Source organism: Labrus bergylta, chromosome 1 (genome assembly GCF_963930695.1).
Source record: "Labrus bergylta chromosome 1, fLabBer1.1, whole genome shotgun sequence".
Classification (NCBI taxonomy): domain Eukaryota; kingdom Metazoa; phylum Chordata; class Actinopteri; order Labriformes; family Labridae; genus Labrus; species Labrus bergylta.
In genome coordinates this window covers 6,391,658-6,417,695 of record NC_089195.1, presented here as the reverse complement: position 1 = coordinate 6,417,695, position 26,038 = coordinate 6,391,658, and the positions used below count along the sequence as shown (strand labels likewise).

General features: G+C 39.3%; 2 protein-coding genes across 4 annotated transcripts in view; both read left to right on the top strand.

Annotated features, from left to right (window-relative positions):
• Nucleotides 1-107: 107 nt before the first annotated feature.
• xpo1a (exportin 1 (CRM1 homolog, yeast) a) lies at nt 108-18,936 on the top strand. The gene is made up of 25 exons (XM_065951545.1): nt 108-721; nt 1,406-1,538; nt 1,673-1,774; nt 3,953-4,025; nt 4,141-4,202; nt 4,290-4,334; nt 4,429-4,610; nt 5,288-5,336; nt 5,421-5,540; nt 6,175-6,303; nt 7,965-8,123; nt 9,221-9,403; nt 9,530-9,668; nt 10,407-10,588; nt 10,692-10,848; nt 11,454-11,617; nt 11,750-11,884; nt 12,001-12,184; nt 12,950-13,056; nt 14,273-14,467; nt 14,561-14,729; nt 15,062-15,196; nt 15,362-15,521; nt 17,731-17,827; nt 18,375-18,936. Exons 2-25 carry the CDS (start codon nt 1,413-1,415, stop codon nt 18,519-18,521), a joined length of 3,201 nt encoding a protein of 1,066 aa, XP_065807617.1. The 5' UTR covers nt 108-721; nt 1,406-1,412; the 3' UTR covers nt 18,522-18,936.
• A 2,446-nt stretch (nt 18,937-21,382) lies between these two features.
• usp34 (ubiquitin specific peptidase 34) overlaps nt 21,383-26,038 on the top strand; it is a 61,336-nt gene continuing 56,680 nt past the window's right edge. For all 3 annotated transcript variants that reach the window (XM_020639589.3, XM_020639590.3, XM_020639588.3), the window contains exon 1: nt 21,383-21,730. In XM_020639589.3, the coding sequence (XP_020495245.2) occupies nt 21,688-21,730 (43 nt within the window). In that variant the 5' untranslated portion in view covers nt 21,383-21,687. The remainder of the gene's footprint in view (nt 21,731-26,038) is intronic.

The window sequence follows — 26,038 nt, the reverse complement described above, 5'->3', positions numbered from 1 at the left end:
TACGCGTAGCCCATGACACAACATGACGACAGCACCAGCGCAACCAATCAGATTCTCAGTGGGCGGGAACATAGTCCAAATTTTACGCGGCGCGCGACGGGCCGAAACACCGAGAATGAATATCCCGGTCTCAACCGGTTTTAACCGGTCCGTGGTTGGAAGCATGAGCTTAGAGGAAGAGCACACTTGCACGCATTAAAACATCTCTGCTCTCCAACAGTGAATGCGGATAGAATCAGAAATAAAAAGGAGAATTTAACTTGGTGATTATGACCCGGAATACCGCTCAAAGTGTGACTCCGTGAAGTTGTGTTGTTAGCTTAGCTCATGTTAGCCAGCAGACTTGAATCATCATTGACTTTCCATTAGCATGCTAAGTTGCTACTAGTCTAGTGGGAGTCGACTGCAATCACTGATAGCTAGAGAAGGATTTATCTTGGACTGGTTGAAGACAAGAAACGATAGGTCGAGGAAAACTGCGGGAGCTTATAATAAAAGGCCAAGAACCGTAAAGTATACAACGTAACAGTATTTCAAGTTAGCGCTGTTGGTGTCATACAGGAAAGCTAACTAAAGGCTACGAAGGTTAGCAGCAGGTGAAACTTGTGCCATGAGGTAACATCACACAGTGGCTTTGAACGAGAAGATACATATTCTTCTTTGAACTGCTAGCTACAAGCTAGTCTATACTTGTTTTCGACGACCGGACAGAACACCCCAGGTAAGTCGAGCCCGATCTCCACTAACCTGCTCACCCAGCGTGGGCTAACGTTAGCATCCGTTTGAAAAACATGTTTTAGACTGGGTAGCAACGGTTACTAAGACTGGACACAACACATTGTAAAGTTAAAGAGGGACTTCTTACTCCTCCTAATGTTTTACACTAATGCAGAGTCATGAAACTGCCCTTAATCATCGCATTACATGGCTTACAGTCAGATTGTGGCGGATACATCAAGTCAGCCAGTAGGAGGCGCTGTTTCCTGTTTTACAAGTAAATAGATATTTTCAATGGGTGTCCCCACATTTACACATTTTGGCTGACAGCTGGGGTTCAACCAGCCGCGACCCCAAACGGGACAAAGGATTGATCTGAGATAAACATGGTTTTGATACACTGCTGCCAAATTTTAAAATAACAGTGACCGTGCTTGTAATACCAGAGTTGACCTTTCTTAATCTAAAGGACAAATGTAATGACCAGTTTGATTTCTGTACTTTGTAGTATTGCATTGCAAATATAGGTGAAATGCGAAAGTAGTACCTTAATTAAAAGCTTTTTTTATTTTTTATTTTTTTTTAAGATGTTGATATCATCTATACCTGTAGATTTGTGTAATTATGGTACACACACATGCTTCTGTGGCTTAAGTAAAAATAACCCCCCCCCCCCTCCACTCCTCAGAAGCTCTATGCCAGCAGAAATGACGATGTTGGCCGATCACCCAGCCAGACAGCTGCTGGACTTCAGTCAGAAACTTGACATCAACCTCTTGGACAATGTTGTCAACTCCATGTACCATGACATTGGCTCCCAGGTTAGTACGGCTCCTATCCATTGTGGGTTTCCACCTTGTGGATGAGATTCACAGGACCTCCTCATTGGTTAAATGATCCCCAAAACCCTAAGATTTAAGGAATGGAACGGGTGTGCTGTGTTTCTCTCTCGTAGCAAAGAGTGGCCCAGGAAGTTCTCACCAACCTGAAGGACCATCCAGATGCCTGGACGAGGGTCGACACCATTCTGGAATTCTCTCAGAACATGAAAACTAAAGTATGTACTAGGGATAACATTATCCATTTATCTGGATCAATCCATCGATTGGTTGAAGAAAGAGCCAATCAATTTGATGGAAAGACAAAACATTGATCCTGGACAGTTGCTTGCTTTTGCTCTCTCTTTGAGGGTTCTTTATCAGTCTGTGAAAACTTTTAACCCCCCCTATTAATCAAAATCAAGATTCCTCTAAAACACAGTGTGACTGTGTCACAGATTCAATCCAATTCTGAATTATGTTTAAATTTGCATGTTTTTTTGACACAAATGCTAAACAAAGCTCAAGTGTGTCATACAATGTTGAACAAAACCACATGAGCTATAGGCAGGCTTCTTTTATACCGCGAGAGAAGTATCAAAGGATTATTGAGTGCAGAAAGACGATTACTATTTGAGTCCACGTGTGTGTAAATGTATTCAAAAGAAATAAGAGGACACAAGATTTGATCATGATTACACAATTGTGCATAAAAGGCACACATCCTTTTATCAGAATGCAGGAACATAAATGATAAATGCTCAGTGTTTGGTGCTTAAAAATTCACTGGTGAGAAACACACTTTTAAAACAATGTTCATATTTCTTTTTGTTAAATGTAAAAAAAAAAAAGTTTGCACCTATAAAAGAAAAATGTGGAACTTCAGGGTTTTCATATTTTTGTCAAAAAGTATTTTATTTAAATGTCAAAACAGTTCAGGAATGAAATGGTCAAAACGCATCAACATTATTATTATTGTTTAGGTGAAATGTAATTGATTGTGTTAAATGGGTACATACTATTTTATGATTCGATGGGCCCCTGAGTTGAATAGATATCGTATTGTGGCATACTTTGTGATATTGGAAAATATCTTAATGAAACTAGTGACTTACATCCCTAGTGTATACCAACCTGACGGATTCTTGTTGCCAAGAAAAGCCGCCTCACATCAGCTGCTATTTGACAGTCTCTCAGGATCAATGAAATAATAATGTGAGATGATGTTTATCAGTTTGTCCACATTAGGAAGAGGCTTTTAGGGTAGTGAGGTTTGAGCTCTCATTCTGCTTTTGCTTCTCTGTATTTACAGGATTTTTCCAGCTAATGGAAGCTTACTGTGATTAAAACTGTGCCGCTTTGAAGAATTACTGTAATAGTTTTCCATTCATGTGTGTTTTGTGCACGCTGTGACAAATATATGACATCACTTTGCATTGATGTTGCTTGGTACAAGTCTAGCATACTTTATGCAATATAATCTGAAAAGACACTTTAAACCAACCTGTCATGCGTCACAGGAATGCGCAATGCATTGTATACATAGAGACACAACACATTGTGAATGACACACCTATGTTAACCTCCATTCAAATTTCTACCTCCTGAGCTCTTGTCAAAGTCAGACTGGTGTTTTCATTAAGAAAATGCTGTTTTTCGAGGACAACAATTAGTGAATTTGTCAATTCTAACCTCAATCACAGCATTAGTCAGATTAGGTTGTGACATGAGTTGGCGGCACTGTATTCTTATCAAAAGGAGAGGTTTCAGCGGAGAAGAGAGGCTGCAGGCATTCACAGACTCTAGATTGAGGTGGATTTCATTAGCATATCTGATCAACCTCAGAGTTATACAAAGCACATAAGTTTACATGATTAACTGTTCATTCTTCACCATTGGAGTATTTCTTTAACTTAATAATTCAGCACTCTCACATCTTAATTTCATCGGGTTAGCAGGTTTTTTTAAAATACTTTGACATTCCAAAATGTGGTAGAAGAATGTGTAAATGAATGAAGATGTAAGAAGTCGCAATTGCCACAAACAGTGCCCTTTATTCATTACTTAAATTGAATAAGTTTCCCTTTACAAAAAAGCACAATTTTCTGATAAATTGGTGCTAAAGGGACACCAGAAAACAAGAAAAAAGTGTTAAACATTCAAGGTTTCCCGGTCAGGACCTCTAGATTTTAGACCTATTTTCATTTTATTATTATTAAAGTAAGTTAATTTCTCAAGGAGCTTAAAGTATATTGGGGACTCATTTGATTGGAATTGGACTCACTCAAATCATCACCTGATAGTCCTGAGGACTCGGCACATTTTAAAACCTATCAACATCACTGGATTTGATTGTTAAATGAATATGTCTAATGTTTTTATTCCAGATCTCTAATGAGGCTCAATTTTTCTTCTAGTATTATGCACTTCAGATTCTGGAAACGGTCATCAAAACACGGTGGAAGATTCTTCCCAGAAATCAGTGTGAAGGTCTGTTCAAATAGACAGATTCTATATCTCATATTGATATCATATTGATTAGTTGATATGTTGCTTGCCAGGGAATGCTGCTGTTTTTTCTATTAAATCATTTATCAATTTTCAGGCATCAAGAAATATGTTGTTGGTTTGATCATTAAGACTTCCTCCGATCCTGCAAACATGGAGGTGAGGTTATTTTTGTTTTTGTAAGATTCAGTACTTACTAAATGAACCGCGAGAAACTGATGTCTCATCTTTCATGTTCATTTACAGAAAGAAGGAGTGTACATTTCCAAACTCAACATGATCCTCGTACAGGTAAATACAATTCAACAATTGGTTACAAATAAAGTGACTGAAGTGATGTGATTATGCTGGTGACACATGTCTCTTGTTCTCTGGACTGTTTTAGATCCTGAAGCAGGAGTGGCCCAAACACTGGCCCACCTTCATCAGTGACATTGTAGGAGCAAGTCGGACAAGTGAGAGCCTTTGCCAGAACAACATGATCATCCTCAAACTGCTCAGCGAGGAGGTTTTTGACTTCTCCAGTGGACAGATGACCCAGGTGAAGGCTAAGCACCTCAAAGACAGGTAAGTGCTAAAAGATTACTCCTAATCATTGTCCTTGATAATGTGAAGGAGGGGCCTAAGCTATCACTTATTTGGGGTTATAAATGACTAATAGGTATCAAAGGTTTCAGATTTTCTCCAGTGGATTGTTTCAGCTGGCTGATGCTAAACATGTTGTATGTGCTGGTAGATAATTCTTATGGATAAATGTGCTCGACCAAAATACAACTGCATTCCGAAAATATGGACAAACAGCAGACAGAGGCGATGGGAAATTTTACCCAAAAGATCTTGGCAAGGAGAAAATGGCCTCTTGAAAAAAATGAAGATTTAAAAACAACATTTTGAAGCAAAATTCAGTTTCTGCCAAAGCCAAGTTTCTTTACACAGATCAGGACATAATGGGTCATTTTGCAGCAGCCATAGTTTAATCACATTTTTAAATTGTTCCACCTGTAGGATGGCTTACCAAAAATACTACTACAGCCAGGCGATGTTTGTAGGACATGTAAACGCTGTTTGCTAGCTGCCATTAACTGACAAAAGAAGAAGAAAGCATTTGTCTTCGGTGACACAACTGAAGTGTTACAAACTGTAGAGATGCTGAGAAACTTAACTTTGTATAGCACTAACCATTTAACACCTAGCAGCTATGACATGAGTCCTCCAACCCTGATGTTCTCCACTTTCTCCTTCAGCATGTGCAACGAGTTCTCCCAAATATTCCAGCTGTGCCAGTTTGTGATGGTAAGACAAAGTTTACACTTCAAACTGTATCTCTGATCGTAATATGCACTTCTCTCATGCACTTCGTCGTCTTCTTCTGTGCAGGAAAACTCCCAGAATGCCCCTCTGGTCCACGCCACTCTGGAGACTCTCCTCAGATTCCTGAATTGGATTCCTCTTGGCTACATATTTGAGACCAAGCTCATCAGTACTCTGGTCTACAAGGTAAAGCCTCTTAAATTCACTCAGTATAAATACAACTTCACGTGACATGTTTGTACATTTTGGTCAAATCACAATCACATCTTTCTCACTGTCCATAAAAAGGCAATAACTGATGTCAGGTTATTTTTAGTATGTAGTCAGAGCCAAACCAGTATGACATTTCTGTAAAACTCCATTTATAGCGGGACACAACTAAATGTGTTCCAACACGGCAGTTGCCTTGTTGAATTTCTGATCAAGATGTAAATAATCCTTCTTTACGTGGATTGTGCCATTATTTGGTAACTATATATCAAAAGTTAAACAGCCTTCTAAGCACCTTAACCTATAGAATATTTAATATTATGTATCTCAACGACTCTACTACAACCCCCTTTTGCACAGTCGTAATGTTCTGCTTCACATGCTGTAAACATTGCTAGGAAGATTAAAGGCTAATGAGGTGGAGAGCACTGTGCTGGACAAATCCTGATGAAACAAATCCTAAATCAGCAAGCATTGTTTTCTAGACCAAGTGTTAAATTGTATAAATTGATCACGATCGACTAATAATACAAAGTACATTTATTTAGCAGATTTGACATCCACAGGACACAAAGGAGGAATTGTAACTTGTTTTCTTTGTGTATTTTAGTTCTTGAATGTGCCCATGTTTCGCAACGTGACGCTGAAATGTTTGACGGAAATCGCCGGAGTGAGTGTCAACCAATACGAGGAGCAGTTTGTCAACCTGTTTACTCTCACCATGGGCCAGCTCAAACAGGTACACAAACACACACACACTCACGTTAAGTGGTGCTCAAGTGAATTGCACTCAGTGTGATTGTGCACAGGCACACCCGCTCAATTTGTGTTCCCTGCTTTTTCTTGTCATAAACAAAAAATGCACCCAGTTACAGAACATAAATTCTGCAAGCGTCACAAAACTTGTGTGTCTGACACGTGAGGGAGTATTCTGCCTGAGGCTTAAAGGCTTTATATGTGATTTTTTTGATCCAGCAGATGTCGCCCTTGAGCACCAGCATGAAACCGAAACAACTTGCATGCTAATGCTAGCGATCTTTATTATGCTCGTATCTTCACACTGCATGTAAATTTACCTGAAATGAGCGTGATCTAGAAACACAGTTAAGCAGTGAGTACAGTATGTTATTCTTCTTTTCTCTAGTCCCTCAATTAAACAACTTTTATACGCGAGGGGATGAGCCGGCCGTCCCGACGATGTAAACAAACTGAAGATAGGACTTGGGAAAACTCTGAAAGCATCACAGACAGTGGGACTCTGGTGTTACACCCATTGTAGACAGTCATGACTCAGAGTTATTTTCAGAGGATATACTTGATTTATATTATATTTAAGTGTGAAAAATCACATATAAAGCCTTTAAACATGACACACAGAATAATAAATTGTAGGAGGTGTAGCATTAACTCATCAAGGTTGAATGTGAAAGGGGCATTTTGGCAGCTGTGGCTCAGTGGTAGAGTCGGTCATCTCCCAACTTGGAGGGTCGGGGTTCGATCCCCAGCTCCTACATCCAAAAGTCGAAGTGTCCTTGGGCAAGTCACTTAAGCCTCTGCTGCGTTGGTGTTGTGTGAATGTATATGTATAAGTTAATACTGATGGACACTGTGCTTCAAGTAATTAGAGATAGATTGGTTTAAACTCTCGAAGTCCTACATGACAGAACTCACCCAATGTTTGGTAAAATAATCGGTTGATCACTGATGAAGATTTTTGTGGAGATGTGAAACAGGCTTTGGGGCTTATAAAGGGATGATCAGGACATGGTGCCATCAAGTTTGGAGATGACTTTTATTATGACTTTTATAGAGAATCAGAACAACACAAGCCAGATCTAGAGAGGCGGAAACAACATCAGAAAGTGCAAACAAAGCTTTTGGTGTGATTGGGCACAGCTGCTGACAGGCAGTGCACAGAAGCAAAGCACTGTTTTAAATTCATTTATTATATTGAAGTTAATATATCATCATCAACAGCATCGACGGCTGCTCTTGAGATTTCTAATCAACATCAAAACCATCCTAAATATTCTCATTGTCGTCACCTGGGTGGTCTCATGGCTCAGCGGTTTAGGACTTAACCTTTTCCACTTTAAATACAAAGTCCTCAAACGAAACTGTTAACTATGCAATCACGCCAAGTGAATGCGGTTCCTTTTGGACTGGTGTGAAAGCTGTCAATGGAACTCATGTGTGGACCAAACAATCGTACAGAGACTGCTTGAAGAGATGGGCCTAGGTACACTTTTGTCACACTCTGGTCCGGCTGGTTTTTTAGTAAGAAAGTGAACTGTCCTCGGTCCAACCTTGCCTTGAACTTTTCTGTCCTAAACCAACTACTATAGAATTCAGATTGCGTAGATTGAGATTTTGAAGTGTTGTGTTTTTTCATCTGGTCAGATGCTGCCTTTGAACACTAACATCAGACTGGCCTACGCCAACGGGAAGGATGACGAGCAGAACTTCATTCAGAACCTCAGCCTGTTTCTCTGCACGTTTCTCAAAGAACACGGCCAGCTCATCGAGAAGAGATCCAACATGCGAGAATCTCTTATGGAGGTAAAGACAACAACAGCCTTCTCATAAGGCCAAAAAGAGTTTAGAACAGAAAGAACTAAACATGACATTAGTCTGCTTAAGTAAACATATTATTTAAACTCTTGTTTGGTGTCTTTAGTGATTTCCGCCTCTGCTTCAGGCTTAATGAAAGAAACCTCCCCCTCATATTCTGCTTTGCACCTCTCCTGTTTTTCTTAACATGTGGTGTCCTGATTACACCTTTGCTATAATACACACTTTAGACTGATTACACTGGCTTTTTGTCCACTTGAACAGCGCTTCACTCAGGAGAAGACATTTAAAGCAGAAGAGAAAAATGCAGCAAGAGTCGTGAAACAGTTTATTCAAGAGAAGACCAATCAGCTGGAAGTTTGGTTACAGACTGAGAATTTATAATCCTACAAGAAGAGTTGCCACCAAGTCAAAAATAAAATTAATCAAACCATAAAATGTATTAATATATCACTATTTCAACAAATCACAGCCATTCCACTCCATTTATATCAATAATGGTTTGTGCACACCAAAACAACCAATAAAAGAATAAATGATGGGTTGTTACGTTTATACTGTCATAGTAAATGAATAAGATTGTACAAGCAAAAGAAGACTTAAAATACTATTATGAAACTTCACAGGATAAATTGATTTTAAAAGAAAAAAATAAGTTAATAAGAAGGTGGAATAAAGAACAGTGTTTATTATAACACAAGGTAAAACTGCAAACATTAACAATGAATTCCATTTATAAATGATAAAAACTGACTAAAAATACCTGTTTCTAATCAAACATTTTGTAATTGCCTAACCTGTCATAACATACATTTTAAAAGTAAAGTATGTGTTTAATGTTTTTGGTACAGAATCACTTAACAGTTTTAATTGAGCTGTGCAGGTTTTTCTATCGCATGAAGCCATATGTCTTTGCAGGAGACACAAAACTCTGAAATCAGGGATTTAAAGTTATTATTTTCATTTGAATTTGGTGTAATGTCAAATAACCCAAAGAAAACCATTGTTTTGATTTAACATGTGGTGAAGCCATATAACAAGATTGGAGACTAAACATGGTTATTTGGCTCTTACTCCCTCTGCAGGCCCTGCATTACATGTTGCTGGTGTCAGAGGTGGAGGAGACGGAGATCTTTAAGATCTGTCTGGAGTACTGGAACCACCTGGCAGCAGAGCTGTACAGGGAGAGTCCTTTCTCCACCTCCAGCACCCCGCTGCTGTCAGACGTTCCTCCACGCAGACACCTCTACCTGCCTGTACTCTCACAGGTAAGACAATCATTGCTTTGGATTTGTGGGTTGGTGGAATTAAACTTTACACTTTCTTTGATACCAATCGATTATAAGGAGATTAGACTCTGATCCATCTATCTCTTCCTCCTCCTCTTCTTTTAGGTGCGGTTGCTGATGGTGAGCCGCATGGCCAAACCAGAGGAAGTGCTGGTTGTGGAGAATGACCAGGGCGAAGTGGTCAGAGAGTTCATGAAAGACACAGATGCCATCAATCTTTATAAAAACATGAGGGAGACTCTGGGTAATTTAATCCACGTCTTTGCATCTTAAACAGCATTTCATTTTATCATTAACCTGAAAAACACAAGTTTATTTAAAACTGGATATACGTTAGCTACGTATGCGTTGACTGTGCAGTTATCTGGCAAATACAAATATGGACAGCCAAAGTGTCCGGTTGGGAAATATGCCAGATAAACAAATAATAAAAAAAGAATAATGGCATATTAATTATTGTGTTTCCCACACATGGACAATATTTGCAGACTGTTTTTTGTAGTCCTGCACTGACTCATTCATGCCTCTCACATAGGATTTGCACATGTTGCTCTTACATTGGTCTCTAGAATAATCTTGTTGAGAGCTGTCTATTGTAAACTACATGATTGGATGACAAAATCTTTAATACATTTGAAGTTAGATAAAAAAATGAGACTGTATGAGAAGCAACTACTCATTACATTATTCTTTAAATTCGTTGGGTGACATAAATAAACAAAGACCAGGACATGACTATTTTCTAACTGACCGTTTTAAAAGTGTTAATTATTATCCCACTCATACGTGGGTCATAAGCTCGCGTTGATTAAGTCCCTGCCCTTTGTACACACCGCCCGTCGCTACTACCGATTGGATGGTTTAGTGAGGTCCTCGTAAATAAGGAAAACACAACAATAAAATACATGACTGAATATAACCTGTACAGATCAAAACAACTCACACTTAATGAATGGGTCTATCTCATTCTCTCTGTCTGCAGTGTATCTGACCCATTTGGACTATGCTGACACTGAACGCATCATGACAGAGAAACTTCACAACCAGGTGAACGGCACTGAATGGTCATGGAGGAATCTGAACATGCTCTGCTGGGCCATCGGCTCCATCAGTGGGGCGATGCACGAGGAGGACGAGAAGAGGTTCCTAGTCACTGTCATCAAGGTGGGACACAAACACAATACTGTACATTTTAAGTCATCATTAAGCAGGGTCAATCTACAAGCAAAAATGGGTTAATTCACAAGTGTTTGTTTCATGTGTTCAGGACCTGCTTGGATTGTGTGAGCAGAAAAGAGGGAAGGACAATAAGGCCATCATAGCATCCAACATCATGTACATCGTGGGGCAGTATCCTCGATTCCTCCGAGCCCACTGGAAGTTTCTGAAGACTGTCGTCAACAAGCTGTTTGAGTTCATGCACGGTGAGACCAATTTCTTAACGTGGATTAGATTAAATCATATTTCCTAAATCTCTATCTAAATGTTTGAAACAACAATCCAATGCTTTTTGCTGTCTGTAATGCACCTTCAAGTATCAACCAGTATCACTCTAACTGTAGTCACTACCTCTGTCAATTTGATGTTAAGAGCTACAGAAATAAAGATTTTGAATTTTCAGCTTTAAATAATAATAATAATTTATACTTTATTGATCCCGCGAGGGGAAATTCATTTTTTTACACTCTGTCTAGTGAACATGCTACACAAACATAGGCTGAAATGCACAAACAGGATCCTATGGACATGCACTAATGGAGAGGTTTCAGAGTGAAGGGGCTGCCCACAGTGTGCGCTCCTGAGCTGGTGGGGGGCTTAGGTGCCTTGCTCAAGGGCACCTCGGCAGTGGACTGGCACCTCTCCAGCTACCAGGCTAATTTCCGGACGGGCGACCCTCCGATTCCCAACCCAAGTCCCCACAGACTGAGCTACTGCCGCCCAAAAGTGCCACTGTTACTTCAATAAGATCCAATGAATACTGTGTCTCTGAATAAGGCTAATAAGTATTCTGTGCTTCTTTATCACACAGAGACCCATGACGGTGTGCAGGACATGGCTTGTGACACCTTCATCAAGATTGCACAGAAGTGCCGTCGCCATTTTGTCCAGGTTCAGGTGGGTGAGGTGATGCCATTCATCGACGAGATCCTCAACAACATAAACACCATCATCTGCGACCTCCAGCCACAGCAGGTCAGTTCTGTCTCCGGACCTCCTGAATGACATATTTCACATTTCTCATGAAAAGCTTTCTCTGAACTAGTTTGAAATTATAATTTAAGTGCTTTGTGACGGTCTGAGTCAAATTGCACCTTGTCTCTCCAGGTCCACACGTTTTATGAGGCTGTTGGCTACATGATCGGAGCTCAGACCGACCAGGCAGTCCAGGAGCTCCTAATAGAGAAGTACATGTTGTTGCCCAACCAGGTGTGGGACAGCATCATCCAACAGGCCACCAAGGTGAGAACTACCAGCCATCTGATCCATTAGAATCCAGTGATGTTTCCTTATTTAAGCATGTAGCCTGCCTTTGCTGAAACTGCATCTTATGCTGACTTGTGGACTCTTGGCTGCAGAATGTGGACATCCTGAAGGACGCAGAGACGGTGCGTCAGCTGGGCAGCATCCTGAAGACAAATGTCAGAGCCTGTAAAGCTGTTGGTCATCCCTTTGTTGTCCAGTTGGGGAGGATCTACCTGGACATGCTCAATGTATACAAGTGCCTGAGTGAAAACATCTCCTCAGCTGTCCAGACCAATGGTTAGTTTAATTTTGCCCTTGGTCCATTTATGTGTGTTAGACAAGATATTAGTATTCTATTTAAAACATAATTCATGGGAACCTTGATGGAAAAAAGAATAACAAAAAACAAGGCATGTGTTAATGATTCACAGGAATACAAGGAGGATGAGATTCCTTTCTCTGCTGTGACAGCATAATGATAATTAAACCATGATACCTGACAAGCCTCAAAGCTGTGATTAGAATATTTAACGCCTAGGGTCCATCCAGCTCACCGCAGGAAATATGAGATGGACCTGGCCTTATGTTTTGATTGATTTTTAATGAAAGTTGCCTCGTAGCCACATTTGGAGTGCAAAAGTTACACAAAGAAGGGCATTTAGATGCCAAAGAGTCAAACTTTTCCTCCTGAAGTGATTGGACACCAAAATTAAAACTGAAAGAAAGTGACTTATTGGACAAACTGTACCCAAACGAATGTTAATGTTGCTCCTTAGCAGCTGATTTGATGCTGATGAAAGTAAGAAATGGACCAATAGCAAGTTACCCATATTAACCTGAGAGGTGTTAATCAGAATCGTTTTATATTGCCATGTACATTTACACTTACAAGGAATTTGTCTTGGTGTATTGGTGCAAAAAACAGTTAACAAAGGAAATAAAGCAAAAATAGCAAGAATTTAAATAATAAAATATGAAAGCAATTACAATATATAATATACAATTTAAAAATGTAGAAATAAATCCAAGTTAATAAAAAAAAATCCCTTATGATTCATGCAGGAGAGATGGTGACCAAACAGCCTCTCATCAGAAGTATGAGGACAGTGAAGAGGGAGACACTGAAGCTGATCTCCGGCTGGGTCAGTCGATCCAACGACCCTCAGATGGTGAGCTTTTTTATTTTCCTGAGATTTTTGTACAATGGAAGAATGTTTAAAATGTGTCTCATAATGGTACAGAAGTTTGAAATCCAAGATTATAACTGAATTTAAATGTGTTTTCAAGGTTTGAAAAGTGCATTTCAGATAAATTGCTTGATATTGTATTTGTTTTTCTGTCATAGTAATTATATCTCTGACTGATCCGTTTCGCTTATTAGTTATACAAAAAAAAGTTGGGTCTTACATATACCTCTGCCTGGGCCTCGCTTGCCCCTTGAATGTGTGACTGAGATCTGAAATTCTGCATACACTAAACTGATAAAAATCTGAATCAGTGTTTATTGCCAAGTATATTTACACAAGGAATTTGACTTGGTGTTTTGGTGCAAAACAGTTAACAAGGAAAAATAAAAACAGCACTGCCAAATAGCCAACTTATGACTAAACAATATTAAAGTGATCACTGGTCATAGAAAAAATCAGTCCAGGGTTGTCAGCGGCTTGACACTTCATCGTCATGTGTGGAGATGATCTGGAGTTGCACAGAACACAAAAACATCTTGGGCATGTTTGCCCTTAACTATCATTAGCGCTATATGCGTAGTGGGTTAGACCTTGATTTGGATCAGATACCTGGAGCTAATGATGCGCTACTTTTTTGAGCTGTTAGCGGCTGTAATCCGTTCATAGACAACATCTTATTACAACACTGAGGGCATGCTTTACTGTTTGTTTAAATATATAACACATATCGTTACAATGTAATGCAAATTCAGATATTAAAATAAATGACTGCATGTTTATAGAGAGGAGATGAATTAATTTGTAAAAATACTACTACTCATATTTGAAGAAGTTACCTTGATTATCGTTAGGAGGATAATAGATAGTAAACTCAAGGTATCTGATATACTTTTTCACCAGATTCTCCTTTTTCAATATGAAATTAATGGAATTTGAAGTTATTTGTTTGGGCAACTTTTTTTTTTATTTTGACTCAACCAGGTTCGATAGGATGCAAAGTCTACTTGACACATTGTAAACGATGAAGCTTTGTTATGTAATCCTGCAATTTGTCATCCTTCTATAGGCTGCTATTATGAAACAGACATCCTTTCTAACAACATAGATGTTTTATTAATGATAGAAAATGTTAACACTCATGTCATTCTATTTGGGACCACATTGTAAAGTCATGTTCATGTGTTCTGTTGGGGTCCAGGTGGGAGAAAACTTTGTGCCCCCCCTGCTGGAAGCAGTGCTCATAGACTACCAGAGGAACGTCCCTGCTGCCAGAGAGCCTGAGGTCCTCAGTACCATGGCAACCATTGTCAACAAGCTGGGGGTCCACATTACCGGAGAAATCCCAAAGATCTTTGATGCTGTCTTTGAGTGCACTTTGAACATGATTAACAAGGTTGGTTTAATACGATACATTTTAATACAAAATCAGACATTACTGTCCCGAAGTTACAGACTCAAACCTTTTCATTGTTTACCTTTTGTGCAGGACTTTGAAGAATTCCCAGAACACAGAACACATTTCTTCTACCTCCTACAAGCCGCCACCTCCCAGTGCTTCCCAGCCTTCCTGTCCATCGCCCCGGCCCAGTTCAAACTGATCCTGGACTCCATTATTTGGGCCTTTAAGCACACCATGAGGAATGTGGCCGACACAGGTATGAACTGGCTCCATTTTATCTCCTCATATAGTGACTTGATATAAATAAAGAGTTCATCCCACCAATACCACAATATGACAGGGAAGTAGGAATTATATAACATACAAACAAAAAGTGGTGAAACACAGCTTCAACATATTAGTGAGACTGAGTTGTCAGTGGTCTGCAATACATCTTTAAATAAAATCCTTATGCAAGTTAGCATTTTTCCTAAGTCTAAAGCCTCAAATTTGAACATTATTACAGATGGATATTTATTGTGTTGGAGCAGTAGAGACTGTGTCAGATGTCTGTGCTCGTCTTACAAGCATCTCCCTCGTCTCCTGCAGGTCTACAGATCCTTTACACTCTCCTGCAGAACGTGTCTGGAGAGGAAGCAGCAGCACAGAGCTTCTATCAGACGTACTTCTGTGACATCCTGCAGCATATCTTCTCTGTGGTCACGGACACCTCTCACACTGCAGGTAAGCACACTCGCCTGGTGTCTTCTGAATAAAAAGATTTCTAGGAAGAAAACGGGTCTTCGGGTTATCCATCAAAGCCAAATTTCATAAAAGCACACTCAAATGATAATATTTAGTTTGTGTTTCAAACACTGATCACTGCCTCTGCCTGCTCCCTGTCTGTAGGTCTGACCATGCATGCCACCATCTTGGCCTACATGTTCAACCTGGTGGAGGAGGGGAAGGTCAGCGTCGCTCTGAGTGCCACCAATTCTGCAAACAACCAAGCGCATGTCCAGGAGTACATTGCCAACCTGCTGAAGACAGCCTTCCCTCACCTGCAAGAGTAAGTGTGAACCACTGTGGGGCTAGAGCTGAGGGTTAGTGTTGATGATCATTGCTTGATCTTTTTTGTGGAAGACATTTTTCATTAAAAAAAAAAGTTATTCTCTATGCAGCCACAGCAGCTTCTTTAGACCAAATAGTATAACGCACATTTCAGGGGAGGGTTACTCGTGTGAGCTGTAATATACCCAAATCCTGGAAGAGTATAAGCACTTTTCACCCTTTGTTTTATCCTAATATGAAAGCTAAACTCCCAAAGTGTTCCTATGTCACATGTTTTGATGTTTGCATAATAAAATGACTGAAGTTGACAAAAGGCTTAGAGCAGGGGGATCAAATTTGTATTGGGTCAGGGCCAGATTTGTATAAACAGGACCTCTTGGGGCTGTACTATTATTAGCAACAATAACATGGCTCAACATATGGAATAATTATTTTTTTGTTCAAATGTTAAGGTACTTGAACCAATCAGCATGTCTGCTAAATCAGAGGGCTTCAACAAATCTGAACAGCCAGACAAGAACATTATGCTATCCTAGCAACATATTTCACATGTGAATGTTTTTGGCATTCCCTAATAATTTTAGCTATAAAACACAATTTCTGTTTTTGCAAACTGCATGTTGGCAAACAAAAATAATCCAACCGTGTAGGGGCAAAGAAAAGTGTCCCAAATAACTTCTAACAGGTAGCACAGTCAGTGTAAATCCTATGCACACTGAAACTCTTCACAAACTCGTTCTGTTAAACAGCCTGTTTAACAGAACGTCTGGTCTGACACCTAGGTAGTTCCACTCAGAGAGAGAGAAATTGGACTTGTTAAGGTTCATCCCTGAGGAAAATTGTCTCCATAAGTTTGTTGTCTCAAACATACAGTGTCTTGCAAACGCTGTCATTCTGTGTCAACCATTGATGAATTGTGAAGTGAATTTATCCTTCAGTACGCTACACTGCAGTCTGATCACCTCTGTGTGGAGTTGATGTCATTTTGCAGCTTAATAAAGACAGTAATCGACTTTTAAAATCGAATATGAGCCCTCACAGTACGTACTTTTACATGTCTGTGCTATTGTAATCTAACTTTACTGATGACTTTACTTTATGTGCCATGAATCTGGGCAATCTCCATGCGTAATTCGAGGAAGTTTTGAGCGCTGCTCCTCAGCTCAACCAGCTGACCTTACGTGTGATCGGGCAGCTTGTGTGGTATATCATACAATGAAATGTTCAGTTATTATGACATTTTTTCTTCCTGCTGAGAGCTGGTTGTTAATGCACCACCATATTTATAAGCTATGTCAAGCTCGATTTTTCCATTACAACAATTCTACGATCTAAAAATAATCATCTTTAAATAAAGTCTGCTAATATTATTTGACATCACTATTATTCTTATTATTATAATTATTAATAACAGGAGTTAAATCAGTCTGGCGCTGCCAGAGGCGTAACTGAGACATACACAGACACTTTGTCCACTTGTGTACAGACAGTCAGTTAGACAGGATGGATGAGTGTTGTTTATCTTCCGGAGTAGTAGCTTTTTTTATAATCAACACATCTCGCACTCAACTTTCACGAAAGTGGTATGAAGTGTGAACAGCAACGAACTCTGTCAGTATGAGAGCATACCGTGCAGCTGTATGCTGGTGGTGACGTTCTTCAACTCTGATTAAAAAAGAAAAGTGGCTCCTTGTATGTCTCTTGACAAACCCTGCTTTCTGCTGCAGTCTCTCTTTTTGGACAGCATCTTAGCTGATTAGTGATTAATTTATTGTATCATCATATTTACTTCTTACTATAATTAGGATATAAAACCTGGGTACAAATTTGTATTGAAAATATTTTTATTGTTTGAAATCTCAAATAAGTATTTTTCTAAATTTCCCCCATCTCCCAGAAATGTCTGGTGGATCGGATCAAATGTGCTGGCAGACCAGATACGGCCCACGGGCCGTAAGTTTGACACCCCTGGCTTAGAGCCTTGTTTTGTTGTATAAAATAATAAAACCTCATAGTTTGGTACTCACAAGTGTTGAGACTATTTTTTGACTGCAGATGAACCAAGTTGATTGGAAGCAGGAAGCTGTCAAAAACATTAAGAAAAATTCCTGGGTAAAATGGAGGAAACTGTATATCAGATGAGAGAGAAAGTTGATACATCTGCAGCTGTTCACAGACTTGCTGCTAACTGAATGTTCTGTCCTCAGTGCCCAGGTGAAGGTGTTTGTAACGGGGCTGTTCAGCCTGAATCAGGACATCCCGGCCTTCAAGGAGCACCTGAGGGACTTCCTTGTGCAGATCAAGGTGAGTATCAAGAGGTCCGCTGCTCCTTAAACACACTGAGGAAGATAATTGGTTTAAAAAAAACATTATCGTACACTACCAAAGATACCAACAAAAGATGACAAATCAAAAAGGGCCTCGGATGATTAATGTAGGCAGTTCTCAACCATATGCCGTCCAGAAACAAGGAAGAGATGCTTTGTTTTAGCTGAATTAGTGGAAGAATAAGTCTTTTTTTGAACAGCTAATCCATATTTTCTTTTGAGTTCTTAAAAATTTGACGCCAGTGATTTAAAAAAAAAAAAAAAAAAGCACAACTACTGTGAAAGTAGGACTCAAATTGAAGATAATCAGGAATCATAATTGATATTTGGTCATCTAATTAGTGCCACAGACACCATCTCGTTTCCAAAAGCTGCAGCAGAAGATTTTGCATTGGAGAGACTTTATGGATTGGCTAAGCAGCTCACATCTCTTTGTGGGAAAATGGCAGATTGGCCTGCTGGAATCTGAATCCTAAAAGCCTGTAGTGAGCACTACTGAGCCTCTGCTTGTGTGGTCCTTGCAGGAGTTTGCTGGTGAGGACACAACAGACCTGTTCCTGGAGGAGAGAGAGACATCCCTGCGCCAAGCCCAGGAAGAGAAACACAAGCTCCAGATGTCAGTGCCTGGCATCCTCAACCCTCACGAGTTGCCGGAGGAGATGTGCGACTGAAGCAGCAGCATCAGCAGCAGTAAACAGCGTGTACAAAACAGCCCTGAAGAGGGGGAGAGGTTGAGGAAGAGCAAGAAAGCTTCCTGATGATAAACAGTTTCCCTTTGAGTGTATTTGTGTAGAAGTGTGTCTGTTTGAAAAGAGAATATGGGGCCAAAGAACAGACCCCTGCACTCAGTTGTCGACGACCAAATCAATGTCTATATGTAAATGAGAATCAAACCCCCACCCTAAACCCCACCCAAAAAAAAAAAAAACTTGCGTGGATTTTTTTTTTTTTTTTGCTACAACTTATTTTATACAGATGTTTTTGTGTAATATGCCATCTTTGTTAATTTCTTTTGCTTATTAAAGCTTTAATTTTTGCAATCTTTTACACCTGCATGAAGTTGAAAGAATACAAGAATATTTTAAATCCCTTCTCACACCCTTGATCCACCTCCTCTCCTCCTTTGTTTATATGTAATATATAATGATGAAACACTTCTGATGGTCAGCTAATGGATTCCTCTGGTGTCCCATGTGCACGCTGCAGGACGAATGTGACACTCAAGGGGTAGACTTGTACTTCCCTGCTTCCTTTGTTGTCTTGGTTTTTGGTTTGTCAGTGTTTATTTTTTGTTTTTCTTTTACTTGGGCTATCTGATAAGAGTAAGAACTTCAGTTGGACTGCTCTGCATTTGGATGAGAAGGAACGTTGTGTGCATATCATCCTGTTTGTAAAGCTATCTTAGTACTCTGAGAATATAAAGTTGGCTATTTTTACAAAAAAATTGTTTGACTTTTTCTTCCTTTCCAGAGCACTAAAGGTCATGGAAAGGCTGGAAAAGATGAGAAATGTCACAGCTCACTTTCCAATACCTAAGGGGATCACAGCAAAGAACATTTATTCTAAGATGTTATGAAACTTGGCTTTTTTGTCAAGATTTGAAATATAGATTGGCTGTTTAAAGATCTATTTGCCCTTCAGAAAAAGTTTCCAGACTTGAGGGCAGGCTCCTTTTATCAGCTGTAAAGTGTTCTTCTATTTCAAAGCAAGACGTTTGTCTCTCTGCACTGCAAAAATGCTGCATTGCATAACAATAACTGTGGAAACTAATAATTATTATTATTTCAGAGGAAAGAGGACCACAGGGAGCACATTAGCCAAACAAAAAAGGCTGCAGAAAAACTTTTATTTACATTCAATTTTATCAACAAATAAAACAAATGTCAGAACTGCATAGAAAAGGGTTCTCCAGGGCCAAATTAGTATCTAAAATGCACATGAACTTCCCTGCTGAACTTAACAGGAAACAAATACCTGACCCCCTTGCTGACCACAAAACAGTAGAGATGTTGCCCAGCTTCAGCACCGCACATGGGTTATGTACAGCTGTATTAAAGGTGCAAGGTTGAAATAAATAATGTATTTATATCAATGACAGATCTAAATCATTATTTGTTTATAAATAATATTACATCAATTGCATTCATGAGAAAAAAAATAACTATCCTCACTAAATGTCCTTGACCAATGGCTTTAAGAGTAAATGCAAACTAAATAGAACACACAATTAAGAACAAGTATGTAAAAACACAATTTTCTAATTTTTATTTGCTATGGGACTGCAGACTATAACTTTTTCTTTATTTAAATACGATAACATTTAAATTGTATATATTTGTCCAAGAAAGGCCACAGGCCCTAGTCCTTTAAGGATGTGTTCCTCAGCTGCGTTGGGAGTTTCAACACATTTTCAGCTTGAGAATTAAGATTGCCCTTGACTGGAAATAAGTGTGGTTCCTGCACTAATGGCAAAACATCTAAAAAAAAAACATAATGGAGTGGAAGATGCCATTTTCTTTGCGCTGCTTTTAAACACACCTTGAGGCAGTTAACAAGTCAATGTCACGTTTTTGACCTATCCAGTGCCTTTAACACCATACGACCATGAGCTATTGAACATGCAGGTGGATGCTTCAATTGTGGCTTGAATTAGGCACTGCCTGATGTGACACTGTGAGGTTACAGAAATGTGAGTGGTGTGGACTACCTGCTACTCAACATCACAAAGATAAAAGGAGTTGTTGGTGGACTTTAAGACAGACATGATCTGTCCCGAATCGGTCATCATCAATGTTACAGAGGTGGACAATTATCCAAACATCCAGAAGTCACATACACACCCCACGTTAAAATAACCTTTTTGACAGCAGAAATAAACATGTTTATAGCCCAGTACATACTATTATTTTGGTCTGAATTGGGGTGTGTCTTTATTTGCACACACTGTATGAGGTGAATTTTTAAAAATATTTTAGAAGGATAAGAGTTGCACTTGAACATAATTAGGTGTGTTGCTGGTATGATTACAAGCAGCCATGCTGTAGCTGTTCCCACTTCTATTTATCCTTTTCAGGCACCGTTCATTTGATGCATTATGATACACTGTTGTTGTTTTTTTTTACATTTTAACAATATTTGATTTTTTTTGTTACTTTTTTTGTACTGTAATGTTGATGCAACCTGGCACAAGAATTTCCTTTGGGATGAATAATATCATTTTTTATCTTCTCTTATATTACCTTAACCTTCATTTTATTTTATCTTATCTTTTAATATTTATTGATTTTTGACATGAGTATCTCAATTCTAACAATGAAGTTGTATGTTTTATGGATCACATTAAAGTTTTTGTAGGTAAATATAATCTGGATATAATATACATTGTTATATGTGTTACTTTCACCGAATTTGCCCTTGAAATCGGTCGAAAAGGTTGTATACAAAACTACGTCGGACAATATCGCGAGACTTCCGAAGAAAAACGAATTGGTGAGGGAGACTAGGCGAAAAGTCCCGAACTATCAACACTCTATTCCACTCCCCCACCTCCCCCTTTTTCAACATGGCTGCTGTGTCTGCCCTCTCAAGTAACGCTCAGATTGGAGACTGACTCGATTTGTACCTTTCAGTGCCTCTTAAATTTCGGTGTACATCAGCTTCGCTTGGATGCAAATCACGTTCTGCACCTTTTCGTTTCCCCTGCATCCATTCAGTGGAATAACCTTCACCAATCACTCCCTCCACTGGGCCTTTTCTCCCCAAAAACAACTGCCAGACAACTACAGTTTCCAGTGCCATGGTTTGAGTAGGTGCACTCAGTTTTCCTCTTCATGAACAATGTGCGAAAACTGCGCCGAGCTGGTGGAGGTTTTAAATGAAAGTAAGTAAACAAATCATATTTACATCACACGTTACTGGGACTAGCTGCTTCATGTTAGCATAGCTGTCCACTGAGCTGGATGGGAGCATGTTAGGCTAGCTAAATATAACTTTGTGTGTTTTCTTCTCAACATTTATCTGGCACTTTGCAAACCATAAGACACTGTAAGTGACGCCATCATTTCTGCATACTGTGCAACCGATGACATGTGTGTGTGTGTGTGTGTGTGTCACACCATGTCCCTTTGTATGAATGCATATGCCATTTTCTCCTCAAAACTGGCAGTCAGCTTTTAGGCCTGTCTGTCAAACACTCCTCACAGTACTCACAGCTCATAAATCCACTGCCTTCATTACTTTTGTGTGTGACATTTCATCCACGACTTGCCCTGCATTAAACACCGTTAAACACGGTGCACATGAGCAGTATTAAAGGATGCAGCTGCCGATAAAAAGCCAGCTTTGCACGGGGTTTGGTAAGTTAGCTTAAGTTAGCCAGGTTAGCTTAGCGAGCAGCCTGACTTTGTTTGATGTGTTTGTCAGGTCAGTCTGCTAGCTGTCCACTACGCTGCCACCCCATTGTTTTGTTTTCACTTCTCAAAGTGGCATGCAACAGTGTCAATAATACGCTCACGGTCAACAGTGTTGTCAATAATAATAATAATAAGACATGTCAATTTTGTATTTGTGTTTTGGGGAATCTGTTAAATGTGAAGCTAGTCGAAGCTAGCGGCAACTAAGCTAAAATTAATGGCTGCAACGAGGCGCATATTTTGGTACATAGCACATCGTAAATCCTCGATAGCTTGTGTACATATTTCGACTAATGTCAACAGCATTCGCTTTGTTCGTTCTAGTAGTTAAATAAACTAAATTCTTGCAACGAAGTTCACCTACCAGACAAACGAAATGAAGGTTGCCTATATAGCAAAAAGTTAGCCGTGATTCTAGGCGTGCTAACCAGGCCTTGATGTACTTTACGGGTGTCTGTAATACCATCGACTAAACTTTATTGTGTTACAGACCTGTATTAAAATCCGTCACTGTACAGTGACTGACGGGTTATCTTTGGTTTGGCCATGTGTTTGCTGCCTATTGTAATGCCATGAAGTTGTGTGTGTAAAGTGAAAGCTCCTCCTGGCTCTGCAGGAATCCACTTTAACAATCCTGCACCTGACTGTAGGGGGGAGGGGGGGGGGGGGGGGGGGGGGGGGGGTACAAGATATTTCCCTTTGAAAAGTTGATATATTGCTGAAATGGGAGTGTGTGAGAACAATCATTTAATTATTCCTCTGACAGTGAGTTGAGACCACCTGTTTATGAAAAAGAAAGTCATCCTTATCGTTCTGTTTTCTACTACCAATATTACATTTTATGGAAATATATATGTGTGCTTTGAATCAAGGGAATAATCTGATTGCTTAACCGCTACAATTTGCAGTTCTTTTATGCTGTTCTGGGACATTTTCAATTCAGGTTTTTGGGTCCACTTACTCCTTTTAGGATGGGCTCAGACTAGGGCTGGGCGATATGGACCAAAACTCATATCTCGATATTTTTTCACTGAATGGCGATACTCAGTCAGTTAAGTTCAACATGTACATGAAAACAAACTACCTGTTTGTGAAATGAATTTATTTTCTTCATAACAAAATAAACACAGTTGTGTGTTTTGAGAGCAAAAGCTGGGGACATGAACTGTGTTGATATTAACAATATTGTCCTACCCTATATCTGGATTGAAAATATATCGATATATCTTAAAAACTGGATGTATCCCCCAGCCCTAGCTCAGACTACATGGTATTACAATAATAACCAAGTAGGTGTCTGGTCATCCCATTCACAAGAAGACACCTCACATATATTCATAAGTTATCTCAAGCATGCACACACTTCAAGATCTGAAAATAATCACGCACAAATCACTACAGAGTAGTATTAAGTGCCAGAGGGAGTAGTGTAACACCACACGTGATCTCTTGTTTGATTTCACATGATCCCACAGGGAAGCTAATGTAAAAAGACGGACCACCGGTTGTAGTGATGCTTTGCATTGAGAAAAAACTAAAGCAGAAGGCTCAACATAGCTGGATGAGAAAGTGTTTGGGGAGACGCTGTAAACTCTTTTCTTTGGCAAAAAGTAGAGGTGAGATTGTTCTTAATTTGTTGTCAACATGTCTACGGTATTTACCTTGGAACTCTGTTTCTGTGGACTTCTAGCTAATGGGCAGTTTTTGTCCTGCTCAGGAAGTTCTTCTGTCATCGTGCACTTTGTAATTCCTTATTATAAGTCATGTTCATTTTTAATGCCACTGCTTTGATGAATCTGCAAGCTTATCAGGAGGTAAGGTTGTCACGATGCCAGAATTGTAATTTTTGATACAATACCAGACCAGTGAATGTCCAGCAATAGCAAAGAAAATTCAAGTCCTAGGTATCCATTATTGGGATTTTTGTTGTTGTTAATTATCCTGCACACTGTCAAAATTGCACAAAATACATTGGCAACAAAAACGTTTCAAACCGCAGTTTTGTAATTTAGACAGTGCCCATCCTGCTTTTTCTTGTGGTACCCTTACTAGAAGATGCAAATGAAAAAGTTTTTTCAGAGCTTTCATACTTTTCAGTACTGTTGATCGTAAAAATGGCAGCAACTTTCCACAAGATTTGTTAGAATTTAGATTCAGGTAAATTGTTCCTGTATGCATGACATGGTTCTTCTGTGTTAAACCTTTTAAGATGATACTTTATTGATCCCTAGAGGGTAACTCTGGCAAGTTTCATATGATTTCTTTGGAGTCTGCAGTCACAAAGATCTGTTTTTTTTAAGTCTCTGCTGAGACTCCAGCTTGCAGTGTCGTGTGATACAATTTAATAAGGAAATCATAAATGAATAAACATTTAAGTGCATTATTCCCATATAACAGTGAATATCGCATCTGTCTGGCGACGCCTGCAAGCTCTCCATTTGTCTGTTTTCCTTTTTGTATCTCTCTTGTTAGGGAGTCTGTCAAATGACGTTTAAAGGTCAGTATCATGAAGTTTCCATTCTTAAAGCAGACGGCTGAATACCATGTGCCTATTGGTGTAAAATGAAGTCAGCTACAGATGTTAAGTGATTATGGCTCAAGGTCTGCACTTTGAGTTTTTCATAAAGATGTGTGGTGAGGTGAAGCTGTGGGTTCAGTGCAGGAGAGCTGAGTTGTTTCATGTCTTTTCAGAGCTGACTTTGTGTGTGGGGGCATTGTCATGTTGAAACAGGAAAAGGATAAAGTAAACTGTTGACACAAAGTTATAGGACACCATTGTTTGGCTTGAGGAAAAAATGACAGACTACAATGATATTCAGACGAAAAAGTCCCATAAAATGTCAGTCTTCCTTTGACCTTATTGTACATTTTGAATGAGTAAATAAAAGACGAAGAAACACTGGAGTTCTGTCCAGTGTTTATGTTGTCTGCCTGAGTTTTCTACATTTGTGATTTCTGAAGTTGTCAGATGCAGTTTATTTAATTATGTTTTTAATGACTTCATGTTTTCTGATGTTTGCCATATGATAAGTCACCAGGCTGTTTATGTGACTGAAGACCTCAGTTTTGTGTGTGGGTCACTTTGTCCATACCAGGACCCTGTGTGGAAAAATCAACATTGCACAGACCAGCTGACTATTTTCTGTTATCCAGTCGTCTTTGTGCGTTTTTAGAAACAACAAGACGATTTGTCTCATTGTCACAGTGTAAAGTCTTAAAAACATAGTAAAATAAATGTCCTGCAGCTAAATCCCTGTGCAAAGTCTCAGCGAGAAGAGGGCAGTTTTTAAGTTGTGTGAGTTGGGGCCTTGGAGATGTGCTGTAAAAATAGGAAGACAATTAAGGCATTTAGAATATGTTACGGATGTTTTTTTGCGGACTTTCACACTAAAATGGGCCATAAAATGTCGATATTTTAACATGTACGGTTACAATGTTGGTTAAGAAGGTTTGTCAAGAAGCTTATATCCCTCCTCAGCTCTCAGCCTGTTGTTACGTTGACTGATGGGTGACGTCAATCAGGCTTCATCCATTAATGTTTACAGTATATGCTTCATTCCTATTCTGATCATTTCCCTTGCTCCCTCATGCTCCTGTTGAAAATGAACAAAAACAAAACAGAATCATCGTTTTGGTCTCAGCTGACCCTGTATGTGAAATGGTAAATATTTTCTCTGGTGTGACTGTATGGTTAGCTAGGTTAACATTAGGAACTAGTAGCCTGCAAGGCATTTCCTTCTCCTTATTATAAACTTGTTTCTCTTGGTACTTTGACA

Bases quoted from the DNA above. Each gene is read 5' to 3' on its own strand.
- xpo1a (XM_065951545.1), top strand. From the start codon at position 1,413: ATGCCAGCAGAAATGACGATGTTGGCCGATCACCCAGCCAGACAGCTG. The intron at 4,611-5,287 runs GTAAGTGCTAAA...TTTCTCCTTCAG, and splicing joins GCTAAGCACCTCAAAGACAG to CATGTGCAACGAGTTCTCCC. The intron at 14,730-15,061 runs GTATGAACTGGC...CGTCTCCTGCAG, and splicing joins GAGGAATGTGGCCGACACAG to GTCTACAGATCCTTTACACT.